Source organism: Ostrinia nubilalis, chromosome 6, assembly GCF_963855985.1.
Source record: "Ostrinia nubilalis chromosome 6, ilOstNubi1.1, whole genome shotgun sequence".
NCBI lineage: Eukaryota > Metazoa > Arthropoda > Insecta > Lepidoptera > Crambidae > Ostrinia > Ostrinia nubilalis.
Window position 1 is genome coordinate 17,317,225 of NC_087093.1, and position 23,565 is coordinate 17,340,789.

General features: G+C 40.0%; 2 protein-coding genes across 2 annotated transcripts in view; both read right to left on the minus strand.

Annotated features, from left to right (window-relative positions):
• Positions 1 to 4,010: 4,010 nt before the first annotated feature.
• Positions 4,011 to 6,190, minus strand: LOC135073001 (uncharacterized). The gene has a single exon (XM_063966999.1). It carries the CDS (start codon positions 6,188 to 6,190, stop codon positions 4,100 to 4,102), a length of 2,091 nt encoding a protein of 696 aa, XP_063823069.1. The 3' UTR covers positions 4,011 to 4,099.
• A 7,099-nt stretch (positions 6,191 to 13,289) lies between these two features.
• The window catches only part of LOC135073003 (histone-lysine N-methyltransferase 2B-like), a 74,346-nt gene continuing 64,070 nt past the window's right edge, over positions 13,290 to 23,565 (minus strand). The window contains exons 3-4 of the mRNA XM_063967000.1: positions 15,382 to 15,549; positions 13,290 to 15,181 (exon numbers count right to left, since the gene is read on the minus strand). Of these exons, the coding sequence (XP_063823070.1) occupies positions 13,937 to 15,181; positions 15,382 to 15,549 (1,413 nt within the window). The 3' untranslated portion in view covers positions 13,290 to 13,936. The remainder of the gene's footprint in view (positions 15,182 to 15,381; positions 15,550 to 23,565) is intronic.

The following is a 23,565-nucleotide window of genomic DNA, read 5'->3' on the forward strand; positions in this document are numbered from 1 at the left end:
CAGGAGCCTACGATTCTTGAGGCAGGGTGAATACGAGACAAAATAAAGAAATCAGATTACCTAACAATAATAATAAATACCACTAAGTTTACCTCAGCATCGGTGGGCAGCGTCCAATCCAGGTCCCGAACCTTGTAGATTCTTCATGATTAACTTAACACTATTTTTTCACCACACTTTCACAATATTTTATTTAACTACTTTTAATACGAGAACTTTGCAATAAACTCGAAAATAGTGTTATAAGAACCGAAACGACCGAACCGCGTAACAAGCACCGACCGATACAATTGACACTTTTCAACTGATAAAAAAACTACCCTCCGATATTTTTGATATTTTAAAATTTCAATCTACCTGTCTTTACTAAACTAAATGTTGCCATACGAGGAAAAAAATAATGACAATTATGTTTATTTATTTTATTCAGATAATTTCATATTTTATTTTTAAAAATTGGGGTTTCACTGGCTACCTAGCTTAGCTATAGTTTGTGGCTATTGGTACAGGTGTTGCATTAAGTGGTGTGAACGGAGGTGAGGTCCCAATTAATAATGATGATAATTAATTAATTAAATACAAATCTGCATAAACGTCTATCGCACATTCGTGTCACCAACACCTCGTACGTATTGGCGTAACACTTGCGCAAGCGTCTAATAACGCACTACCATTGTTCCATGTTTTGCCACCAGAGGCCGTGGGACACGCTCCCAGCTTCATAATACGCTACATGGGAAACGTCTGCTCGTATGTGCTACATTTTCACAGAGTATTGCGCAACAATAGAAGGAAAACCATCGTTGTATGACCTTAATATTATCTGAAATTTTAGGGTCGCCGCACATCATGCGGCCGCTCCCGCCACAAGGAGGCGACATTATTTATATTCGATCTCGGCCGTTCTTTATTTTCAGGGACAGGAGTGTGAGCTTGTACAAGCAAAAATACGTATCATATTAAATGAACTACCTCGTACCGCGTTACTGGTAGCGACTAGGAGTATTTTGAAGTGTGCCTACAGTCTACTACTTAGTGACATGTGTGTGGTGGCTATAAATAAACATTCTCCCCCTTACTCATTAAAAATTACACACTTGTTGAACACTGTTCTAAAGTGACATTTCCATACTAAACGTCACTTTAAAACACTGTTCAACGAGCGTGTAAGTTTTATTAGTAAGGGGGTAAGAATTAAGATAAATCTTGCAACTTTGGAATGTAACCCTTTCCAGTTTGCAGACTTTGTCTTAATATCGATGTGACACTTAATCTTCTCTTCTTACTACTTCTTACTTAATATTTCTTTAATTTTAGTACGGGTCTTACCTTTTAAAGGTACGGATCTCTAAAATATACGGCGATGCATATCATACTTTGACGTGTTAATTGGCTCCCATTATTCTAAATAGCTTCCATTGACCTCTCGGCTACTGTAAGGCAGGTCACTTTTACTTGGGTGCTATTACACGACGTGATAGGTGCCAAAGAATGGTTAAAGAGGCGTCAGTCGGCTAGTTAAAAAGATAACTACATATTTCAATTGAGAAACTATGAAAAAAAAAATTACGGGGTTGATAATATACACATTGCTGCACAAATTAAATTAAACGTTTTATTATTGAGCCACTTTTCACGGCCAATTTTAGTCCACTTCAATCATTTATTATAACTACATAGATAGAGAGCCAACATCAAGAGAATGGTGAGAATCTTATTTATTTAAGAATTCAATGTTTTCCTTAATTTTCAAATAACTTATTGGTCTCAAAAATAAACACTACTAAACTACTTTCTTCTTGTTTTACACCAAACGGTGTTTAACTAAACATCTTGAATTACATGTAAGTTGATGGTTTATGTAAGCAGAATATATTTTGCAGTTGCTGTTGTCAATTTTGTTTACATAACAAATAGTTAATAGCACATTGTTTTGCTGTCTAGAGCCGTTTTAGTCTAAAGTTTTTTCCCAAAATTATTGTCAAGGTTACTTCCGTGCATTTTCAAAGTATTCAATTGGATTCTGCTATTATTTCTTTTCCTATCTCTGCGTTGGCGTTTTTGTATTGTTTGCGGAATTATATCAACATTTTTATGCGAGTAATTCTTGCAGACTACAATGCTTTAATCTTTTTAATAATGCGATTTTCATAGAGATATAACCGCAATGCCATTCCGTTGTAGATACCGCATTCGTATTTTATTTATAAAATCATTTATTAGTACGAGTTTGTATGTCCTTTTCAGGACACTTTTACACTTATATTTAAGTTGTAACATACCTACTCGTATTTTGATGTATGCCTTTGCTGAGTTTTCCACTCAATAGCTAAAGGCTGCATAAGGTAACATTCCCATTCCCACCACATTGATTGATGATCAAGAAGTCAATGTATCAATAAACTGGTAACCGTAATTACAGCAAAAAATCACTCTACATGTTAGATAACTTCACCTACTCACGCTAGTGTCGCTTTTCAATATACTTGTTACAGCGACCTACTCTTACATCTTACTACGGTAGAGATCCTACTTGTACTACTAATATTGTAAATGCGAAAGTTTGTGTGGATGTTTGTTACTCTTTCACGCAAAAACTACTGAACGGATGTTGATGAAACTTTACAGTATTATTGATTATAACCCAGAATAACATATAAGCTATAATTTATGGTGATATGTGACAAACTAATAATTCACGCGGGTGAAGAGGCAGGCAAAAACTAGTTCATAAAAAACAAGTGTGTCCTTGCAGGTTTCATGAATATCTTGATGACCGCACTTATAAATGGTAATTTGGGATTTCTATCGCTCCTTTAGATTAATAAAGTATTGAGTGTTTAAGTCGAATAGACGGAAGAAACAAATCAATACGAATACTTAAAATCCATGAGACTTTGCGTAGATTCCCATAATCTGACGATCTGGTAAAGGTCGCAGGAAGCACCTGGACGCGGGCTGCGCAGGACCGATCATTATGGAAATCCTTGGGGGAGAGCCTTTGTCCAGCAGTGGACGTCATTTAGCTGAAACGAACGGACTATCAACCTATTTACTATTCTAATGTATTCATACGAGTATAATCACTAACACGTTCACCTTATCTCAGTGAGCATGGTACTTCCATCGCACCCTTTCGTGTGCCATTTGCCTGAGAAGCGTAGCCGTGAAGGCTGGCCATTGTTGACATGATGTGACCGGCTGTGACCTTGTATCATCATGGTTTCGACAACTTTCTGGAATTACGGTTACTTGGTAAACTGTCACCATTAAATTACGAATATTATAATGCGAAAGAATCTTAAAATTCTTTTAGCATTAAGATTTTTACTTTACTTGCAAAAGTTCACATAAGACTTCTTGTGTTCATCACCATGAAACAGTTTTAGAGCCTCCTTGGTCGAAAAAATAGGTGGTAAAATAATTAATAAGGGTAGTGTTGTTTCACATATTATTTTTTCAGGAAATATTCATGTTTTCATTAACAAAAACACGTTTTACAATAATTTACTTTTAAAATTACGTACTGAAAAGCTAGAGCAGTTAAATTTTATCAAAAAAGTTCCTTTTAAACTTATTGTGGCTACTATAACTATAAAAATAAATATCGTGTTATCATACTCGCATGATGACATTGCAATGTGTACCTAGTATTAAGCCTACAATAAAGTGGGCGTGTAGAAGCATTTTGATGTATAGCCCAAATAAACAATAAAGTTACAATTATCCATTTGACCATGTAACAAGAGCGTACATTTGTCACTGTCCCGACTCTGAGATACTTTTAATTTGGAACACAATGGAACTGTTCCCACGGGCCAAGTGCAGGCTACGTCTATTTTTAAGTTTAAAAAAATAAAATAGCATTAGAATAGTTCTGCAGTAGTTTTGAACTGAATATACCTTTTTATTTTTAATATATAAAAAATAAAATATCTTTTTATTTTGACTTGATAAAAAATATATTTAGGACTCTACCTTGTTCTCTAGTTTAGCAATGAAACAACTCAAACAGTTAAAATATTCATTACTTTAAAAATATTTACATTACATTGAGTATTCTACACGTGAAGCACTGAATAAATTAAACCAAATTACCTCAGTGTCCTTGCATCGCCCTCTTGGCTTCGTCCATAGATCCCTCCTCTCCCAGGATCTGGACGTTCCTGACCTGCTTCCTGGTGGGTGGCGCTGCGGTGGTGAGCTCGGTAGGGGGTACTGGAGTAGGCATAAAGTCAGGGTTGATGGCCAGCATCAGCATCTTTAAGAGTAACGCTTCCCGGATCTCAGGAGGAAGGAATTCAGGAGACTCCTCTATACGATTGGATGACGAACCAGTAGTGTCATATGGCCTGTTATACAACCTCCTCCGAGGAATATACCGCTGGCTCTCATACTGCTGATTATCGTAGTTGTTCATCTGGTTGGAATAAGCATCTTGCTGTCTATACTGTTGCTGATCGTACCGGTAATCGTAGCGGTCATCCTCCTGGTACTGACGGGACATTTCGTACCTATTGTACTGATATCGGGGCTCTTGCCTGAAAAGCGGCAAAGGCTGGTACGGAGGTCCAGGAGCTACCAACTGGTCCATCAAAGCTTGCAGTTTATTTTGCCTAAGTATGAGTATCTGTAACAATCTCTTCAAATCTCTTGTACTTACTGGCGCTGATATCTGATTCATCTCGTCAACCGGTTCATAACGTTGCTGATAAACAATCGGTTCTGGTTGAGGAGTCGGACGGTATGGATTGACAAACCTTGCCTGGTAACCATGAATCGGTACTCCCCTGTCATCCACTGGAATTGGTATTATCCTGGTCACTGGTCTCACGTCATAAGGAGGCACTGTCACTGGTTCAGGAGTGGTCCCTTTCGTTTGTGGAGCTGGTGTAGTTTCCTTCAAGAACTGCGGCTCCAGTATTTTGTTCTGGTATTCGTAGTGGAGAAAGGGCCGCTGGTTTCCAATGGGTATGGGAGCTCCGGGGTTGTCTTTCAAATACTCGTTCGTTCGAAACTGAATAGCGGTGGCAGGTCTTCTATAAATAGGTTGCTGGTATATACGCTCATCTACCTCCCTCTCAGGAGGAATATGAACCACTGGCACTGGATTTGAAGTCACGACGTTTTCATGATCAAAAACACGACCTGTACTTGCTTCGACAGTCGTCTCTTGGTCCTGATGTGATGCATCTTGGTACTGCTGCTGAATCTTTTGCCTCGCGGCTACCAAAGAATGTATGGGCACTAACCTTGGCCGTGGCGTGGTGGTGGTGAAAAGCGGCCGCACAGTTCCAAGAGATAAGTGGCTTCCATACACGTCCGTTGAATCGTCACCCACCGATTGCTGCAGACTAATCATTCGAGGATTAGGGCTGGTACCGATTAACTCACGTCGAAACGTATTGGCCTTATTATTGTCACTTTCAGCTTTTTCAGACATGTGTTCGTAAACTGGCTTAATTGTTACAGGCACTTTCGTTGTCGTTTGTTTCGTAATTAAATCGTCTTTCACTGTGGCTGACATTGGTTTTAATATTTGAGTTCTAGTTTTAACACTTTCTTCCGATTTTGGTTTGTAAAGGTTCAAAATGTTGCTTGTGGTTTCTTCAACTTTTTGTTTTTCGGTTGTCGTTTCAACATAGTTCGTAGTGGCTCTGGTGGAAGAGGGGATCGGCCTCCTTCTAGGGATTGGCTGAATAACCGTGCCTTTGGTGGTATAGCTGGATCTGGTAGGATACACAATCGTGGCTAGAGGTCTCCTAGTAGTCGATGACACGGTTTTGTTCACTCTTACTATCATAGTCGGCGTGCTGGGGGTGGTGCTGGTCGACACCGGCACCGGCGTACTGTCACTTGACGAAGTATAAGTCACACGTTTGATTTCGCCATCCTTATCGATGTATCCGAAAGTCCCCTTCACATTTCCCAGAACATCCCTGCTCTCGATCTTGAAGGTCCCATCATCAGCTTCGTACCCAATAGTGTAGGAGCCATCTTCGTTCAGCCGCCGTATTTGCTTGACGATTTCAACTTTAGAGGGGTCGGCAGTTTCGCTCGCTTTCAGAATTTCTTTGGTCGAGTTGGTTGTAGGTTCTATTTCTATTTCAGTGGCATCTTTGGTGGTATTAGTGGCAGTAGCGGTGGCGGTGGCGGTCGAGAGGCACGCGAGGAGAACGAGGAGGATCATCGCGCTAGGGCAGCCGCAGCGGCATGACGACGCTACGGCTGCGCGGGCACACTCCACCCGCCTATATAAAATACGCCCCACTCGCGTCCTCGCCGTGCGAACGCCTTGCGCAAACTCACCTATTGTTGTCATTTCATTATCTGAAACGGAAAATCTTTTTTCATAGCATCTACTCGTGCAAGATCCCAATTGTTTAATTGTCCAGGTCGTTTTGTAAATGCGTTAACATGTGCACATGTTAAAGTGTTTTGATGGCACGGAATATGGTTCGTCTAAGGTCATATTTGGACGAAATGCTACCATTGTGTGGAGGTGCAATCGGCGGATTGTTTTTAAAATATTGCTGGTTAATTAGTGTTGTGTTTGTCTCGTGTTTCCCACGCGGCTACTCAATGTCACTTTTAATTGCATCGCGCGGTTTTCGGTTCTGAAATTAATTTTGGGTAGGTAGATGTTGATTCCGCAACGTACCCAAATACTCAAAGGCAATCTTGGGCAGTTTGCGGTTCTTCCTAAATAAGTATTTTATTAAGATTCAGGTTGCCCACAAAATGACTTAGCCATATTGGAGTGTATTGTTGTTTTAACCCTTCCCATGGTTTTCTATGGACTGTGGGATAGAATATTCCATTACCAGGCTGTCCGTGGGAACTCTAGGCATTATCCCTAGCAAGGTAGCTCCTGTGGCTTTGTCTGTGCTAGAACAAAGGTACTATTGTTGTGTTTATTTGAGCAGAACTAGAAATTACTATGCTAATGTTTTTTTAACGGCCATTGCTTGATGAAAAGTTATAACGCAATTTCATTATCATATAGACAGAAATCTAGACAATTACTATAAATAACTGGAGCCTATTGTGGCGTATTACATGACCTAATTACGTTCATGGTTTATGAAGTTACATAGCTTATGTTGATAATATGAGTTTCACTTTTAAAAATGTCCTATAACAGTAAAGTGCATGCGCATAGGAAAGTTTTATTAGCTAGCGCCGAGCTACCATTGCGCAACGCGTTAGATTGATAATGATAGTTAAATATGTAATAGAGCTAGGGCTGGTACTGTAATTTATCAAGTAGCTAGCTCTACTACTCATGTAAGTAGCGGCTATAAGTACTTAAGTAAAACAAAAATACATTACGACGAAGTCAGAAAATAGTTTGGAATCAAAACTGTCACGTATTTAACTTTGTCTAGTTACGAGTAACTTACCTAAAACGTTTACGAAAATCACAAGATGCAATTCATTGCATATAGATAATGGACCTAGGTAGGTCCAGTTTTACTTTAGGAACTTCTCTGGTTTCTCTCACAATTTTTGGGTTCAGAGTCCATGAACAGAGATGTCACTGGTAATTATGAGTTTATTATAATGTCAGATAACTATCTGAAACTTTATCAGGAATCACTAAAATATGTACATCCACAAAATTACATTACGACTTTTTTATTCAAATTAATGCGAGTAGCTTTAAAAAACTGTGCTCTTTGTAAACTCGTAGCTCAGTTCCTGTAAACTTGAAATTAAGTTGAGATTTAATACCATTCCTAATTTGAATCACACAAAGTTCAAATAATTTTAATTAGCCCTGAATTCAAATGTTTGAAAATCGAACGCGTTTTGACATTTGCGTAGATATGTTGACGTTATTGGCGAAAATATGATTTCCAAACCCGAAGTGTTCGTAATTAAAAAAGAATTGACATTTTATTTTATACCGAGATGAAGGGTATGTTGCGATATTGCACTGCGAGCACTAGTTAGTGCTCATTACATTTTCCGAAAATGTTGAAAATTGCACATTACCTATCCGAAATCTAGACATTCTAGGTGAATAGTTTTGTTGCGAGAATTTTGGTTTTGGTGTACGTACCTAGTAGAGGAAAGTTACTGTAAGTGCGTGTGTTTTTAAAGTGTTCTCGTTCAAATAAATTACTAGGACAAAGTTAACTGAAGGAGGAGTATGTTGTGAGGTGAAATAAGTAGCAGAATCTATCGGTAAGTACTCACTATTTTTATGTTAGAAGTATTTTTTTTCACGCATGATATTGTGATTGCAGCTTTTAGGTCTGCAGACGGCATTAATTAATGTCATAACAATTGATTATCTATTGTGTCTAGATTCGCGGAGCTTGAAGGATTAATTTTCAACCGACTTCAAAAAAGGAGGAGGTTCTCAATTCGACCCGTATGTTTTTTTTTTTTTTTTTTTTTTTTTTTTTTTTTTTTTTCTATGTTTGTTACGCGATAACTCCGCCAATTATGAACCGATTTTCAAAATTCTTTTTTTGTTCGATAGGGTACACTTCTGAGGTGGTCCCATTGTCACCAAGTCAGGATCTGATGATGGGATCCTAGGGAAATCGAGAGCAACCCTCAAATTTTATAGGCACGTATATCGTTTTTCAAACTTTTTCTTAAGTTATTCATATATTTGCTCCTGGAAATCATCATCTCATATTGATGAGCTGATGATAGAAGGTAAAACTCCTTAATGCTTATGAGTTGGAGGATAATTCTTTAAATATTATAAGTACAAATAGACCAACAGTTGTATTCTTTCATGTTTTTAAGGTGGGCTGACGGTTTAAGGTCTTTTTAGGTTTCCTATATGGTAACCTGTATTTTGTAGGGAATATTATTTTACACTAGACATGAAGAGTATGGTCTCAATGTACTGCCTACCTTCAGTGGTAACATCAAGGTAATAATTAGTTAACTAAAAAGCAATAAATAAGTAAAATTTTATAAAAAAAAATAAAACCGACTCCAAAAAACCTACATTAAAAAGTAGAAAAATAATTACTAATAACCTACTTATTTATTAGGACGAATTAATATTTATGTAGGTATACCATGATTGATACTTTTGGAGTCGGTGCAGGCAAACTTTACATGTTTCATAATCTTGGCACCGACTCCAGAAGTATCAATCATGGTATACCTACATAAATATTAATTCGTCCTAATAAATAAGTAGGTTATTAGTAATTATTTTTCTACTTTTTAATGTAGGTTTTTTGGAGTCGGTTTTATTTTTTCGTTTTCATTTTACATACTAACTACAACAAAACATTCTTTTATCCAAACAAAATTAAAAGTTTTAGTTGTGGAAATCAAAGCCCATTACTATTTTTTTAAATCGTTTTTTTTTTCATTATTTTTTAATTCTACGTCAACATGCAAAGACTCTATTTATGTCTTTTGTATTTGTGTAGATGGGAATAAAACGCGACGAAACTTAAATAAGTAGGAGTAGTTTCATCAAAAAAATCCTCCTACCTACCGCGATCCTAGCAGCCCTAACGTGCGCGTACGCACGCGCCGCTCGCGCGTCGCACGTTGTGATATAATCTGTCATTATCAGCGCCATCCACTCTCATCCTCAATACGCTTCCTAAGACGAAGTAAAACTGTACAAGCGACACATTTCTATTGCAATTTCACCCATATTAACTACCACATAAAATCTCATGGTGTTTACTTTGATGTGCCGTTAACTATACGTGACAAGATCATGGGAACTGACGAATCATTCCGCTTTATATACTTTTCACTGTTCTGGAAGATCGTTGATAAGTCAATGTCGTAGTCATCGGTTGTAACAACGTTGTAGGTCGTTATCTTTTTCGTCAATCTCACAAAATTTGCGCCGCGTGGATTTCAAACCTAACATCATAATAATATGCTTTGTATTAGCAAAGAGCGTAATTAGAACTTCAGTTTTTTCACGGTTAGGAAAACTTTTACTGTCTTCATCATTTCATCATCATCATCATTCAGCCATAGGACGTCCACTGCTGAACATAGGCCTCCCCTAATGCTTTCCACGTTGATCGATTGGTAGCGGCCTGCGTCCAGCACTTCCCTGCTACCTTTACGATTACAAGATTGCCAAGTATGTCTACCTCGGCCAACGATCCAGCTAGGTAGGTCCAATTTTGAGAAGGAGGTCAATCGTCGAATCCAACTCGGCTGGGCAGCGTTGGGGAAACTACGTAACATCTTTTCGTCCAAAATACCGCAGTGCCTGAAGACTAAAGTCTACAACCAATGTGTGTTACCAGTGATAACTTATGGCTCGGAAACGTGGCCTCTCACTATAGGCCTTACTGTCTTCACGAGTCTTTAATAATGTGCTAGAAAAAAAATCCCGGCCAAAATCCGTTGCTTCTCGATACCAAGATGAACTGGTAAACTGGTAAGTACATAAACCTAGTACCTACTTCTAACTTTCGAGTGCCTGAAACTAGTTTACGTTATTTTTCAATGATTATTACCAACCTATGATCAAATTGGCATGTGTAATATTTTCTCAGTGACTACCTACAAACAATTTAAATTCTTCATAAGTAATTTATTTAAACCCTTTTCAGGGTATTTATATGCAGTATGCTGAAAAGGGGTGTACCTACCTAACTAACCGGTACCTTTAGCATGAACAACTTTCGTCTTCGAATCGTTTGCGTATTCGACAAAATTCGATACTCAATCTTCGAATTAAACGATAACGTGACAATTTTGATTCTCAAAATAAGTTTCGTGCAACCATTTCTCATACTAAGTTCACTTTACAACACGTTCACAAGGGCGCTGTTGTAGTTTTCGTACCAAATATTTTGATGGCGATTCGAAAACGCAAACGATTCGAACTCGAAAGTTTTTCGTGCTAGCTGCATCAAGTACTAAGTAATCTGCAATGGACGATATCAACAGACAGATTCTTTGAATTGTTTTCATGGTTGTGCCTAACCGTAAATACGCCACCTATCGGTAACTTGTGACTTTACAATGATGTAAAATAAGTGCGTATGCGATCGGTAGAACAAAGTGCCGGTGAAAGGCGTGTAACAAGCTGTTTTCTGTACGATGTAAATTCAGATGGAAAAGCATAGAGGGCGCTACTTTAAATTAAACTTTTTTTTGTTTTATATTTCACCTTATAATCCTAGTTCGAAAGGTTCACCTTCGGTGTCATTCAAATAGATTTATGACTTATCAAAATGGTGTAATTACTAGGTTTATTGTGGATCAAAATATACTTTCAATATTTTTTAAATTGCAGCCGTTCTCGCAATATTCTAATTTTATACCCATTTTTTAGATTCGATCTTAAATATTATACAATACTCAATCCTATCTCTGAGACATATTATTTATTGAGCTTTTCTGACGCCTGTCAAGTTGTACTCGTAAAACATTTCGCGTGCGCAAATCGTGTAACCCAATATCTGCATGCTCTTTTTGCAACTTACTATTATACCACCCACACTTGTTAACAAATTGGTCTATCGCTGTCATAAAGCATAATCTGTGTGATATATCTCAGACCGGGGCAGTGGGCGACCGTTATAGCCTGGACCACCATTTAGCCGCCTAATGGGTGAATATGATAAGTTATTCCTTCAGGTATCTCGAAATTGGGTATCCTGTTACATGTTCGTGTATTGTAGTAATGTAATTACTTAATGTTTTATTGTCTGAATAGGGTTACCGAAATACCTACTGATTCCATGACTGTAGACTTGAGTATTGATAGAAATAGTGTCATGTTTAAATGTATTTACATCGTAAATTAACTACCATAATGCCATATAGTACCGGAAAGCACAGCGTAGGACGTCCACCCGTAAGCTGGACCGACGACCTCATAAAGGTAGCAGGAAGGCGCTGGATGCAGGCCGCCACCAACCGGCCATTGTGGAAATCATTGGGCGGCCTACGTTCAGCAGTGGACGTAAGTAAAGTGAATAGACATTTCTAGGCTAACTCGTTACTTCGTAGATCGTATCTGTACCCTTGGGGTGAGATTGTGATCAAGAGCATTCAATATCCAATATGAAATGAAGGTATAATTTTGGACTTATAAACACCAAGAACATCTTGCAAGAGTGAATCGTGAAACTCAATTTTCAACCACTTTAATCATATTAACAACATTAACATAATGAATTACTATCCTGTCATTATATCCAAAAGGATCCAGTGTTTCAAATTTGGTCCCTTTTTCATTCACTACTGTCCAAATTGGATTCTATCAAGTCATAATATCTACTACTTATAACACATCAATCGGTGTGTAAGTGGGCACTCTATTTCGGCCTTAACATTTGCAGCCTCTAGGATCTATCTAGAGTTCGATTTGTCAATGGTTATCTGTATTGCCACAGATAACGACCATTTGTATTAATCTGTGTTTATTATCTATCGAATACCTATATTTTTAGATTTAGAACCTACGTCGATTAATGCCGGTTTTCTATAATCAATTCCAATCCAAATCCGTCTCTCAACTACCAAATTTCAATAGCTTTCGATGTTTTATTTTTTAACAATATGAAAGTGTAAATATGCATCAAAAATTATGAATACGAAAGCATTTCTGATACATAAAACAAGTTAAAATTACTTAATTTGAAAAGCTTCATTTTCAACAGACGGAATAAATTATCAGGCATAATTATTTATTTATCAAATTCATGTAATTAAGTAAATACAAGTACGAAATGTGAACGTACTTTTGTTTTGTGCGAATTTAGAAAATGAAAGTATTGTGTAGCAAAAATAATTCACTAACGATACTTTAATTTCATAAGTGAACTAAATTAAATGAATGTTTGAGTAAACATGTGGGTAAATTAAAAGCAATTTTAATTATGTTCATTAAAGTTCTTGCTTGTGTTAATTTTTAATTTGTACTAGGTAATATGAATTTTATTTTAATTCGTAACTTACGTAAGATGTTAAGTTCATTTTTTCAATCCAATTTGGGTTTATGGACTAATGGACAATCATAAGTGGGTACTAATTTTTATACCCATAATTACGAAGTACCTATGAATGTTATACATATTTTGGGTCGGCTTTCAAGAATCTATCAACACTCTTAAGCATAATATTGTGTACAATGCTCGTCCTCATCATACTGACACTTGCACCACACGGGATTCGAACCCGTCACTCTGGTTTTATATTGCCTACGAATCCTTTTATGCAGTTTATATTTTAAGTTAGTTTAGTGCCAATAAATGATAAAAGTACAGTTATTACTTCGAGATAGTGGCCTGATATTGGTAGTGGCATTAAAACACATGACATAATATAAAAAAATATAATTTATTATTAAAACAAAATACAAATTACTATTTGTAAGTTTTTACAGATAGCTTCGCGAGAAGCACGCGTCGTGGACTATCACGCGCAAACCATTCGTTTCTATTCTACATTACGACTACGTCTCTAGCGATACGTTAAGTAGTGATTAGATACAGCGTATGTACAAGTGTGGCCGGCCGCCACTGCACAATGGGCGTAGATATGATAGACCCACTCAAAAAACCTGATACAGCAAAGTATAAGTACCTTGAAACACTAAAGAACGCTTCGTTTTGAAGACGTCGACAACTGTCAACTATTTATTATCTCTATGAAACATATTTTTAATAACCATAGCGCTAAATGGTGAAGACTGTAATGTGGCCGGAGCTTATCATTGATTGGACATGTTTCTTTCCATAATTTAACACAAAATTATTGTTTTCTATCCCTTTTCCTCATAATAATTTAATAAGAGCCTACCATATCCACATTCATTGTATCCACTGTCCCGAACTAGACAAACACACACTGACACACTCGACTGTACTATACGACCAATCGATTCAGGTTGCATATGGCCATTCAGACTGGAGTGTGATTGGTCGATAGTGAATTATCTAGCTCAATTATTCCGCTAACCTACAAACTAGAACTGGATGCCGTGTCCTCTGAGGAAGGCGTCGATCTGACCGGTAGACGCGGACTCCCCGCGGGGCGCTACGTAGTAGAACTGAGGTTGAGCGGACGGCGCTACTCTCTGGGGAGCCTGTGATTGAGAAGAAATAGCTAGCCTTTGAGCCTGTGCCCTGGCCGCGGCGCGATCCCTCTGCAACTGACTCTGTTGCAACTGCTGCTGCTGCGCAAACAACTGCTGCGAGCTCTGGAACTGAGCCTCAGCCTGCTGTCTCTGGTAAGCCTCTTGAGGATTCTGCTGGTGCTGAATCTGGTGTCTGAACAGAGGCACAGCGGGAGACGAAGGCACAGATGGGATTTGCTGCGATGGGATAAACGGTCTCGCTGAAGGCTGGGGCTGCGCAACGTAAGGCTGAAGTCGCTGGTTCAAGTTCAACTCTCCTTTAGTCTGAGGCAGTGTCTGGAACAGTTGAGTGTTATAACTGCCGCTCGACGGGTCATACACCAACTCTGTCGAGTAAAGTGGGTTTCCACTTGGAGCTGGTGAGGCTGCGAGGGTCGTTTTCGATTGAGTCGTCACTGAAGGAGCGGTTGTCGATTGGAGTTGATTCTCGCGGTGGAATTTCGCGAATTCTGCGGCGAAGTCGATCTGTCCAGGTCTCGAGCTGGTCACAGCGGGGGCTGGGGACGGGGAGTAGTTGGGTACAGGGGAAGGCGAGTAGTTCGGCTCAGGGCTGTACTGAATCTGGGGTTTGGCAGTCACTTGGACGAGCTGGGGCCTGAAGGTGGTCGCCGGTGGCAGAGTTCGTGGAGTGGTGACTGGGAGAGGACGAGGGGTGATTGCGATCTGTTGCGATTGGTAAGCCGGTCTCCTGATAGCGGGGCGCTGCACAACTCTTTGCCTGATGTGCTGGAGAGGTTCCTCTTCGGCCTCGTCCTCGTCAGCGTCCCTGAAGTCGTTTTGGTAGTATGTTGTGGTGGGTCGGGCAGTGGTGGGGCGGATAGCGGGCCTGGTGGGGTAGTTAGGTTCGGGATCGTCTCTTTCGGCGGAGTCAGGGGCGTGGGGTTCTTGTTCTTCGTCGTCAGGCTTGTTGGGGTCGCAGGGGTTGCCGGAAACGTAGGTGAACTCCCTTTTGTTGCCATCGGGGTCGACGTAACCGTATTTGCCGCGGACGACGCAGTCGGTGCCCCTGGTTTCCTCCTTGAAGGAACCGTCAGCCGCTTCGTAGCCAAACGTGAAGCTGCCATCATCATTCACCTGGAAACAAAAACGTTTGATTTTAAATATTTATAAAAGGCAGATTGTATGAGACTATCGACAGAAAGTAACCTCCAAGTACAGATAGAGTGACAGCCACGTTCATTATGAGTGAGCATCGTCTTAAGTTGAGCAATAAATTAATTACACAAGTAATTGTATCAATCAAAACAGTCATTAGACTAAGGAAAAGTCTGTACCTTATTATAGTTCCTGATGGTCTGCACGGGCGGCTGTTTCGGTCCCTCCTGGATTTGCTGCTGCTTGAGCCTCGAAGGCCGCTGAATCGCGCGCGGCTCGTACTCGTCGTCGAGCCTGTCCTGCGCCCTGTACAACGCGTCGTAGGCATCTGCTGGAACTAACACCACCTGGAATTTGGGAAAATAATCATGGTTTAATTTATTGAATGAATGGACTCCACTGAATATAGATTGATTTTTCTTTAAGCTTATCTCAATTGATAATCGCATCGTCACCAATATATTGTATTCCAAGCTTCACGCTTTTGAACTCTTTAATTTGTCTGTAACAATCATGATACTACGAGTAAATGCAAGGTTCGTTACTTGGTTTCCTGAAGCTCTCACCTCAGTCTGAGAAATCTCACTTTACTGCTGTGCCATCCACACCAAATGTAGCGGTAGTAAACCACACATTAAGGATTCGCTAAGGGACGCTGAAGGGATTGTGGCTCCGAGGAGAGCTAATAACCAAACCCGACGAGTGTTGAACGTACACTGATTTATTGAATTCACCAATATTGTAACGCATAGTGACGAGCAATGACGTAAAGCTAACTTAGCTAATTTTAAACTAGGTCAGGTAAGAAATGTACAATTTTTATGTGCGGTTAGCCCGTACATCTTGCCAATCAGAGAAGAAAAAGGGCAAATCGCTTAAAATGATACAAAGTAATATGCTAAATCAGAAGCTAGATTGTACATTAAGCTCCAAAAGATATGCTAGGTGAAAACATTGAAGAAATGCTTAAGAATTCCAAAATTATGCTAGTTGATAACATTGATATAAGAACAATTGATAAGACGCTTAAGAAGTTATTGAATACGTAAAGATAATAATAAAATAGAGTTACATAAGAGTTTAAATAGTGAACTTAGTGTCCATAATATTGTCCAGTAAATAAATAGCACTTAATCGGATGACTCAATTATTTCCCCGAGGGATTCACAAGGAATAGAGATCGACACGGACCGCGGGGGCTTAGGAGGCGCCGAGCCTCTGTCAACACTTAACACGCCCATGCTCACTGATTTACGCAATTCACTACACTGAGATTGCACTTCTTGTTCACTAGACACACACTGTCGCTCGATGTTCACCGGATGTCCCCTCCTAAGGACAGCTGGATGTGTCGAAAGCTGCACGCGCCGAGACCTTTTCCTTCGGACTCGAAGAAAGATTGCCACTAGCGCTGCTATCAGAAGTACTACAACTATTCCATAGCTGATTGAGTACTGGTGGATGTCATGGACGCTGAGATCCGATTCTGATTCTTGCTTTTCCACATTTATCTCATCCATTATCTCATGATAAGCTTGCTGGTGACTTTCTGTAGTAAGATCGCTAATTGTTGAGGTGTTTATCAGTTTATTCAGAATTGATATCTTTGGGGCTTCGATATTTAAGTCTATATTTACCTTTTTCACAAAGTCGTTATGAGCATATATCGTAAATGAGTCTCCCTTGAGAGTGCAACCTTGACCTATATCGAGAAGGCCGTTGCCCGCTATTGTGCTGACTGTCATACCAGCTGGACAAAATGTGCGAATGTTGCACTCGTGGCAACATGAGTACAACCAGACATTCTGTAGGTGTAACTTGATCCACCTATTGTTACAAGGAGCTTGCTCGTACATACAGGGCGAAGTTATTTTTCCTGCATCTATTATACTTAGGTTACATAAATTTTGCTTGAGATCTAAATCATAAATAGGTTTATCTAAAGAGCATAGCATTCTCTCTTCAGATGCATGAAGACACGTTTGCAGATCATGTTCAGTTAAAAATATAACCGCTCCTTTTCTTAGATTAAACGCTAGGTAAGGGTAAGTAGGTACAGTCAGGTAGGAAACTGCTTCTGTGTTGCGTGGAACGGTGATAATCTTATCAAGCTCGTAGATATCGTTATTGACCAGTGGGACCTTAATTTCGATGATAAGGTATTTTTTGTAGACCTTGGCGAATACCTTGAGTAGCTTGTATAGGTCACGAATGTTATGTGTCTCTACAGGTACTTTCAGATCACCATGTAGCTGACCTGATATAAAATTTATTTGTTGCTCTAATTGCTCGCTAGACAACAGGTGCGTATCGATGCGCCCGTGAGTGATGTCAGTAACGGTATCGATAAGTGAGGTTTGTATACGTCTCAGGTTCTCTAGGATGATGTTGGCTGCTAAAGCCGACGACGTTATGTAGAGTCCATTGTGGACGTCATTACGTAATTGAGTTAGCTCTGTTGCTGTTTCTCTTAAATATGTATTTATTAATGAGAATTGTTTGTTCATGATTTGTTCGTTTCGCTGTATTATGTTGTATTCCGCTTCGATAATTGTTGTTTGATTCTTGATGAGTTGTTTAACATGATTTTCGTTGTAGCTAATCTTTTCAATATCTTTAGCATATTGAAGAGCAAAGTTGTCGTCTAAAACACCAAATAGATAGTTCGCTACGGACCCAATACCATTAACTAGGCCTCTTTTTTGGCGTCTGCTGCTATGTAGGAGTCGATTATAGTGCTCAATTTCCGTAAGTTCATGCGCTAGTTGGTTAGCAATACTCATATACTGTGCATTAGATTGGATTGACATGCCTTTTAAATTCAAAGTTAAGCTCTTTAAATGACGAATGTACATCTCCATGTCTTCCAATGCTTGCCAGTAGCTAGTAAGGTTGTAGTACACAACCAATCGCCACTCATCTCGAATGTACTGTATATTCGAAATCGTGTCAAAATATAACGCTCTATTATCTTCTAGTGCTGTCACATTGCTATTAATGTTTTGCTGCATCGATGGAGATATAAACATAGTCAATAAGAGCAATGCTAGAGAAATGAAGTTTGTAAATACGCTACGCTTGCTTCTGCTAGCCCTTTTCTCATTGTTTGAAGATACTTGGGGTTGCTGATCGCTTGGCTTCGTTGTAGTGGTATCATCGATAGTTTTTTCGACGGGAAGGGGGATGAGCTTTGTTACAGGACGTTTAAGGACGTTGTTCTCGGTTTTTATAGATACAACTCTGACGTATCCATCCTTTCCAGGGTGTAATTCTTGAACTCTGCCAAGTGCCCACTTTCCTGGAGCTAAATTTTCGTCTTTTACAATAACGATATCGTTAACTTCGAAGTTTTTAGTAGGGCTGGTCCATTTAGACCGGGCCTGAAGATGCTGAAGATAATCGGACGACCAAAGCTTCCAGAATTGCTTATTCATGATCTGCACCAGTTGCCATCGTGCAGGTAAGCTAACGTTATCTGGATCAGTCTGAGGTCTTGATAGTAAGGAGTCACCTATGAGAAAGTGACCAGGTGTTAAATACGTGTCCTCTGGGTTCTCTGTTAAAGGAAACAAAGGACGCGAGTTCAAGCAGGCTTCGATTTGCTGAATTAGAGTAGTCATCTCCTCGTATGTAAGTTTCTGCTCACCTAGGACTCGTTTTAAGTGCCTTTTAAAGCTTTTCACGGCGGCTTCCCATAAACCACCTGCGCTTGGCCATGCTGGTGCATTGAACGACCACTCAATGTTCATGTGATTGATGCTATTAAAGAAATCTGTATTCAAGGTACGTAAGATTTCTTTATACTCTTTATCTATCGCTCGCTTCGCTCCGACAAAATTTGTACCGTTATCACTGTACATGCGGCAGGGAGTCCCTCGCCGTGCACAGAAACGGCGGAACGCTGCTAAAAACGCTGGAGGCTTTAGATTTATCTAAAAAGGGATTCAAGGTCGCTATTTTGCTGTTTGATCGAACATGGCCGTTGCTTCTTATGCTTTCTAGATCGCTTTCAAAGTCTTGAGCTTGTGTATTTTTAATTATTAATAGATACGCTTTGTTTATTTCGTCAGCTGATAGATAAGTTTCATGTTCTATAGCCTTGTGGCGAAGTGCAGCGGCGAAACGTGATACCCATGCCACTATCTTTACGGCACGAGTGATGGAGCTATTGTTTATTAACAATTCATTTATGAATGATGAATTTGATTTTTGTAAAGCTACGTTCACACTGACCTTTTTTGCTTCCAGATTTGGCGCTTCATAAGTATTATTTTTTGTGTTATTTGGGTCGAAATTAAGCAACCATTCTGGGCCTTGCCACCAGAGGGAGCTACTCTGTAGTTTGGAGACGGATGATCCACGGGTGGCGCAGTCAGCTGCGTTCTCCTCAGACTTAACGTGGTTCCAATTCGAAGCTGGAATTACATCAACAATTTGCCGAACTCGATTTGCAATAAACTGTTTCCATCGAGCGGCGTCACCATGTATCCACCCCAGTACGACCATGGAGTCAGTCCAGGCGTATACATGACAAGTTGTGTTCGCTAATGACGCTTTAATCAATTTTATTAATTGAGTAAGAAGTAGGGCTCCACAGAGTTCTAATCGTGGCAGAGAGACCTTTTTTAGAGGCGCTAATTTAGTTTTCGCTGCAACAAGTTGCGATGTGAGCTCGCCTTTACTGTCACGTGCTACTAAGTAAACAACGCAAGCGTATGCCTTCTCTGACGCGTCGCTGTAGCCGTGTAATTGGAACGTTTGTTGTGTGTCTCCTAAATATCTAGGTATCTTGAACTGACTTACTTTTTGAAGGTCGCTTTGAAGTTCAGTCCACTCGCTTTGAATTAGTTCAGGAACTTCGTCGTCCCAGTCTAATCCTGCTGACCAAGTTTTTTGAAAAAGTATTTTAGCTCGTATTGTCAGCGGTGAGAGCCAGCCCAATGGGTCGAACAGTTTCGATATCTGTGAAAGTAGCTCTCGTTTCGTGTTACATTTGCTAGAAAGTTCTGTTTTGTTTGTAAATAGAAATGAGTCAGACGACGGTGTCCATTGAAGCCCTAAGGTTTTTCGGGATTCCGAACACCTAAAGTCAAAGGGCTTGTCGAGCTGTTCTGTAGATAAGTCTTTTAAAAGCTCAGGGTTATTGGCTGACCATTTTCTTAGATTCATCCCCGCGCCTTTGAGGATGTTGATTAACTGAGTCTGTAACTCTTTAGTCGCTGCTAGTGTATTTTGTCCGCTGAGTAGGTCATCCATATAGAAGCTTTTTTCTAACGCTGAGGCTGCAAGGGGGTACCTTGACATGTCATCTTTAGCTAGCTGTCTCAGGGTGCGCATTGCTAGGTATGGAGCAGCCTTAGTGCCATAAGTTACGGTTGTAAGAACGTACTCCTGTAGCGACTCCTGAGGTGAATCTCGCCAAACGATTGACTGAAGATGTTGATGGTCTTCTCTGACCATAATCTGACGGAACATCTTCTCTATGTCCGCAGTAATGACGTATTTGTACTGTCTCCAAGTCAATATTAATGTTTGTAGGTCATGCTGCAAGTTCGGACCACATTCCATTACGTCATTGAGGCTGAGTCCAGTACTTGTTTTAGAAGAGGCGTTAAAGACCACACGAAGCTTTGTAGTGGTGGAATCGTGTTTCATGACGCCATGGTGTGGTAAGAAACACGAAGGACTGCGGTTCTCTCTACTCGGCCGCATATGTCCCAGCTGTTGGTATTCGTTAACAAATTGCTTGTAGCTTTCTGAATATGCTTTATTTTTATTCATTTTGCTTTCTAACTGCTTGAATTGGGCTGTTGCTTTGGCTTTAGATGCGCCAAGCTTTTCGTTATAGCTTTCTTTCATAGGCAACGCTACTTCATATCTACCATCTGCTAGACGCTTAGTAGTGGCAATGTAATGCTCTTCGCAAAACTGCTCTTCGCTTGTAAGCTCTGATGCTGCGCTAGGAATCTCTTCCATCTCCCAATATTTCTCTATCTCCGCTAAGTTATTTATAACTACGCTGCAATTAAAAGTTTTTACGTTTCCCGATAAAATCCAACCTAATTTGGTTTGCTGCGCTATTGGTGCGTTGTGTTCACCTTTAACTAGTCCGCTCATGATGACGTCAGAGTAAACACATGCGTCTAATAATATGTCAATTGGTTTCGAAACGTTGTATTCGGGATCTGCTAGCTGCATATGTTGGATGTGAGGCCATGATCGCCTTGAAAATGAGATGTTTGGTAGATCGCTAATCACTCGAGAAATGACAGATGCCTCTGTATTGAAGCTGTGATCGTCGTAGATGGACTTGCATTCGAGGGTCACAAGGCTTTTGCTTTGTTTAGGGCTGTTACCTACACCAGAGACCGATGCGCTAAATTTACGGCGTGGTAACCCTAGAAGCTGAGCGGCGTTTTCAGATATAAGTGTAATCTGCGAACCCTGGTCAAGAAGAGCTCGCAGCGTGACGTAATTACCATCAATGCCTTTAACCTGCAGTAAGACAGTCGCTAATAAAACCTCTTCATCGCTGGCAGTAACGTGATTGGCAGCGTAGGGTTTGTTAAGTGATTTAGATATAGGCGGTGTTGCTATGGTAGATTTCGCTTTTAAATCGGTTGTAGGCATCGAGCTTGAGTGCGATGACCCGATGAATGCGTCATGTAGAATCGTATGATGTTCGCTATTGCACTCCTTGCACCTTTTGATCGAAGTGCATTTATCGTGTAAGTGTTTGAATAAGCAATTTTGGCAAAGTTTCAGTTTCGTCACTGTCCTCAATTTCGTTTCCACTGTCATATTGTTAAACTTGTTGCATTTATAGAGCTCGTGATCGTAATTACATAAAGGACATTTACACGTAGATGCGATGGCTGCTTGATATCCTTTAGATGCGAACTTACTATTGTATTGTTTCGAGTAATGTTGATTTTTAGGTTGATGATATGCAGGAGCTGGCTTTGTGGAAGCTGTGGAGGCTGTGTTATCTCGTTCTCGCTTATGCATGGGTTCGAGGGCCATAAACTTGCTCTCGAGGAAGTTCATAAACTCTACTAATGAGGCTAAATCTCTAGGAGACTTACGTGCTTCTTTGTAGTCGCTGTAGGTGTCGCTATCTAGTTTTTTTGTTAGGAGATGAACTAGTAAAGGGTCCCATGTATTGGTGTCCACGCCCAGGTTATGTATGGCATGGATACACTCCGTAGTGGTGTCATAGAGTCGTTTGATCTCGTATGACGTCTGCTTGCTCACGTTAGGCTGATTCAATAACGTTTCGATTTGCGTTGTAAATAGCACTTGAGGATTATTATAACGATGTGTCAGAATTTCCCACGCTACGTCGTAGTTTTCAGCTGAAATATTCAAGTGCTGAATTAAACGCTCTGCTTCTCCCTTTACTCTACCTTTAAGATGCTGCATTTTCTGTGCTTTTGATAAAAATGTGTTGTTATGTATCGATTCGGTGAATAAGTCGAAAAATGTAGGCCACTGCGTGTATTTACCAGTGAATGTAGGTATCTCCAGCAGAGGAGTAGCTTGCTGCACATGCGCTGTAGCATTAAGTTTTTGATACAGTGCTTTTTTAGTTTGTTTGAATATTTTCTCGTATTTGAGGAACTCGTATTGATAGAGCTCATCCTCACCTTCAAGGATGTTGTCTATTTTCAGATGTAGCTTGTCAATGTCCTGCCATCTCGATTGGATGTTTCGCAGTTCATCTTCGATCTCCCACTTATCCGATATTTCACTCACCTGAATGCTCGTTGTTAATCGGTTAAACGCTCGAAAGTTGGTCCTTTGGTAGGACATAAGTTCGTCGATCTTGCTCGGAGAGTCAGTCTTGTCCATTTTCACCTTACCTGAATCTGAACTTGACCCTGACCCTAACGGCTCGTATGCTAAAAGATTCGCTCTTATTTCTGTATAATAGTTTTTCGTTTGCTCGTAGATAGACTCTATAAAGTATCGCTGAGATCTACTCTCGACAGTTTCTAGTTGCTCATTGTTACGATCGAACTCTCCCCATAAGCTATCTAACGATTGTAGTCGTAGCTTCAGATACGCTGAGGTTTTACGATGTGCTGGATCCTTTCCGAAGTTGGATCCAATACGCTGAATTTCAGTTACAAGTTCACCTTGACGGCTGAATAACGCTTCGAAGTTCGACATGGTAGTTTTCGATATGTTAGTAAAATATGAACGATCTTACTTGAATGTTGCTGCAAGACGAGTCTCCCGACTCACGCTATACGCTGGATGACGCTGATGCTGCTGAGTGACAATCCACAGTCACGGAGTTGGCGCTGATGCAGACACGTGGCCGTGCGCAGAATGAGGTCACGTACAAAGTTCAACCACAG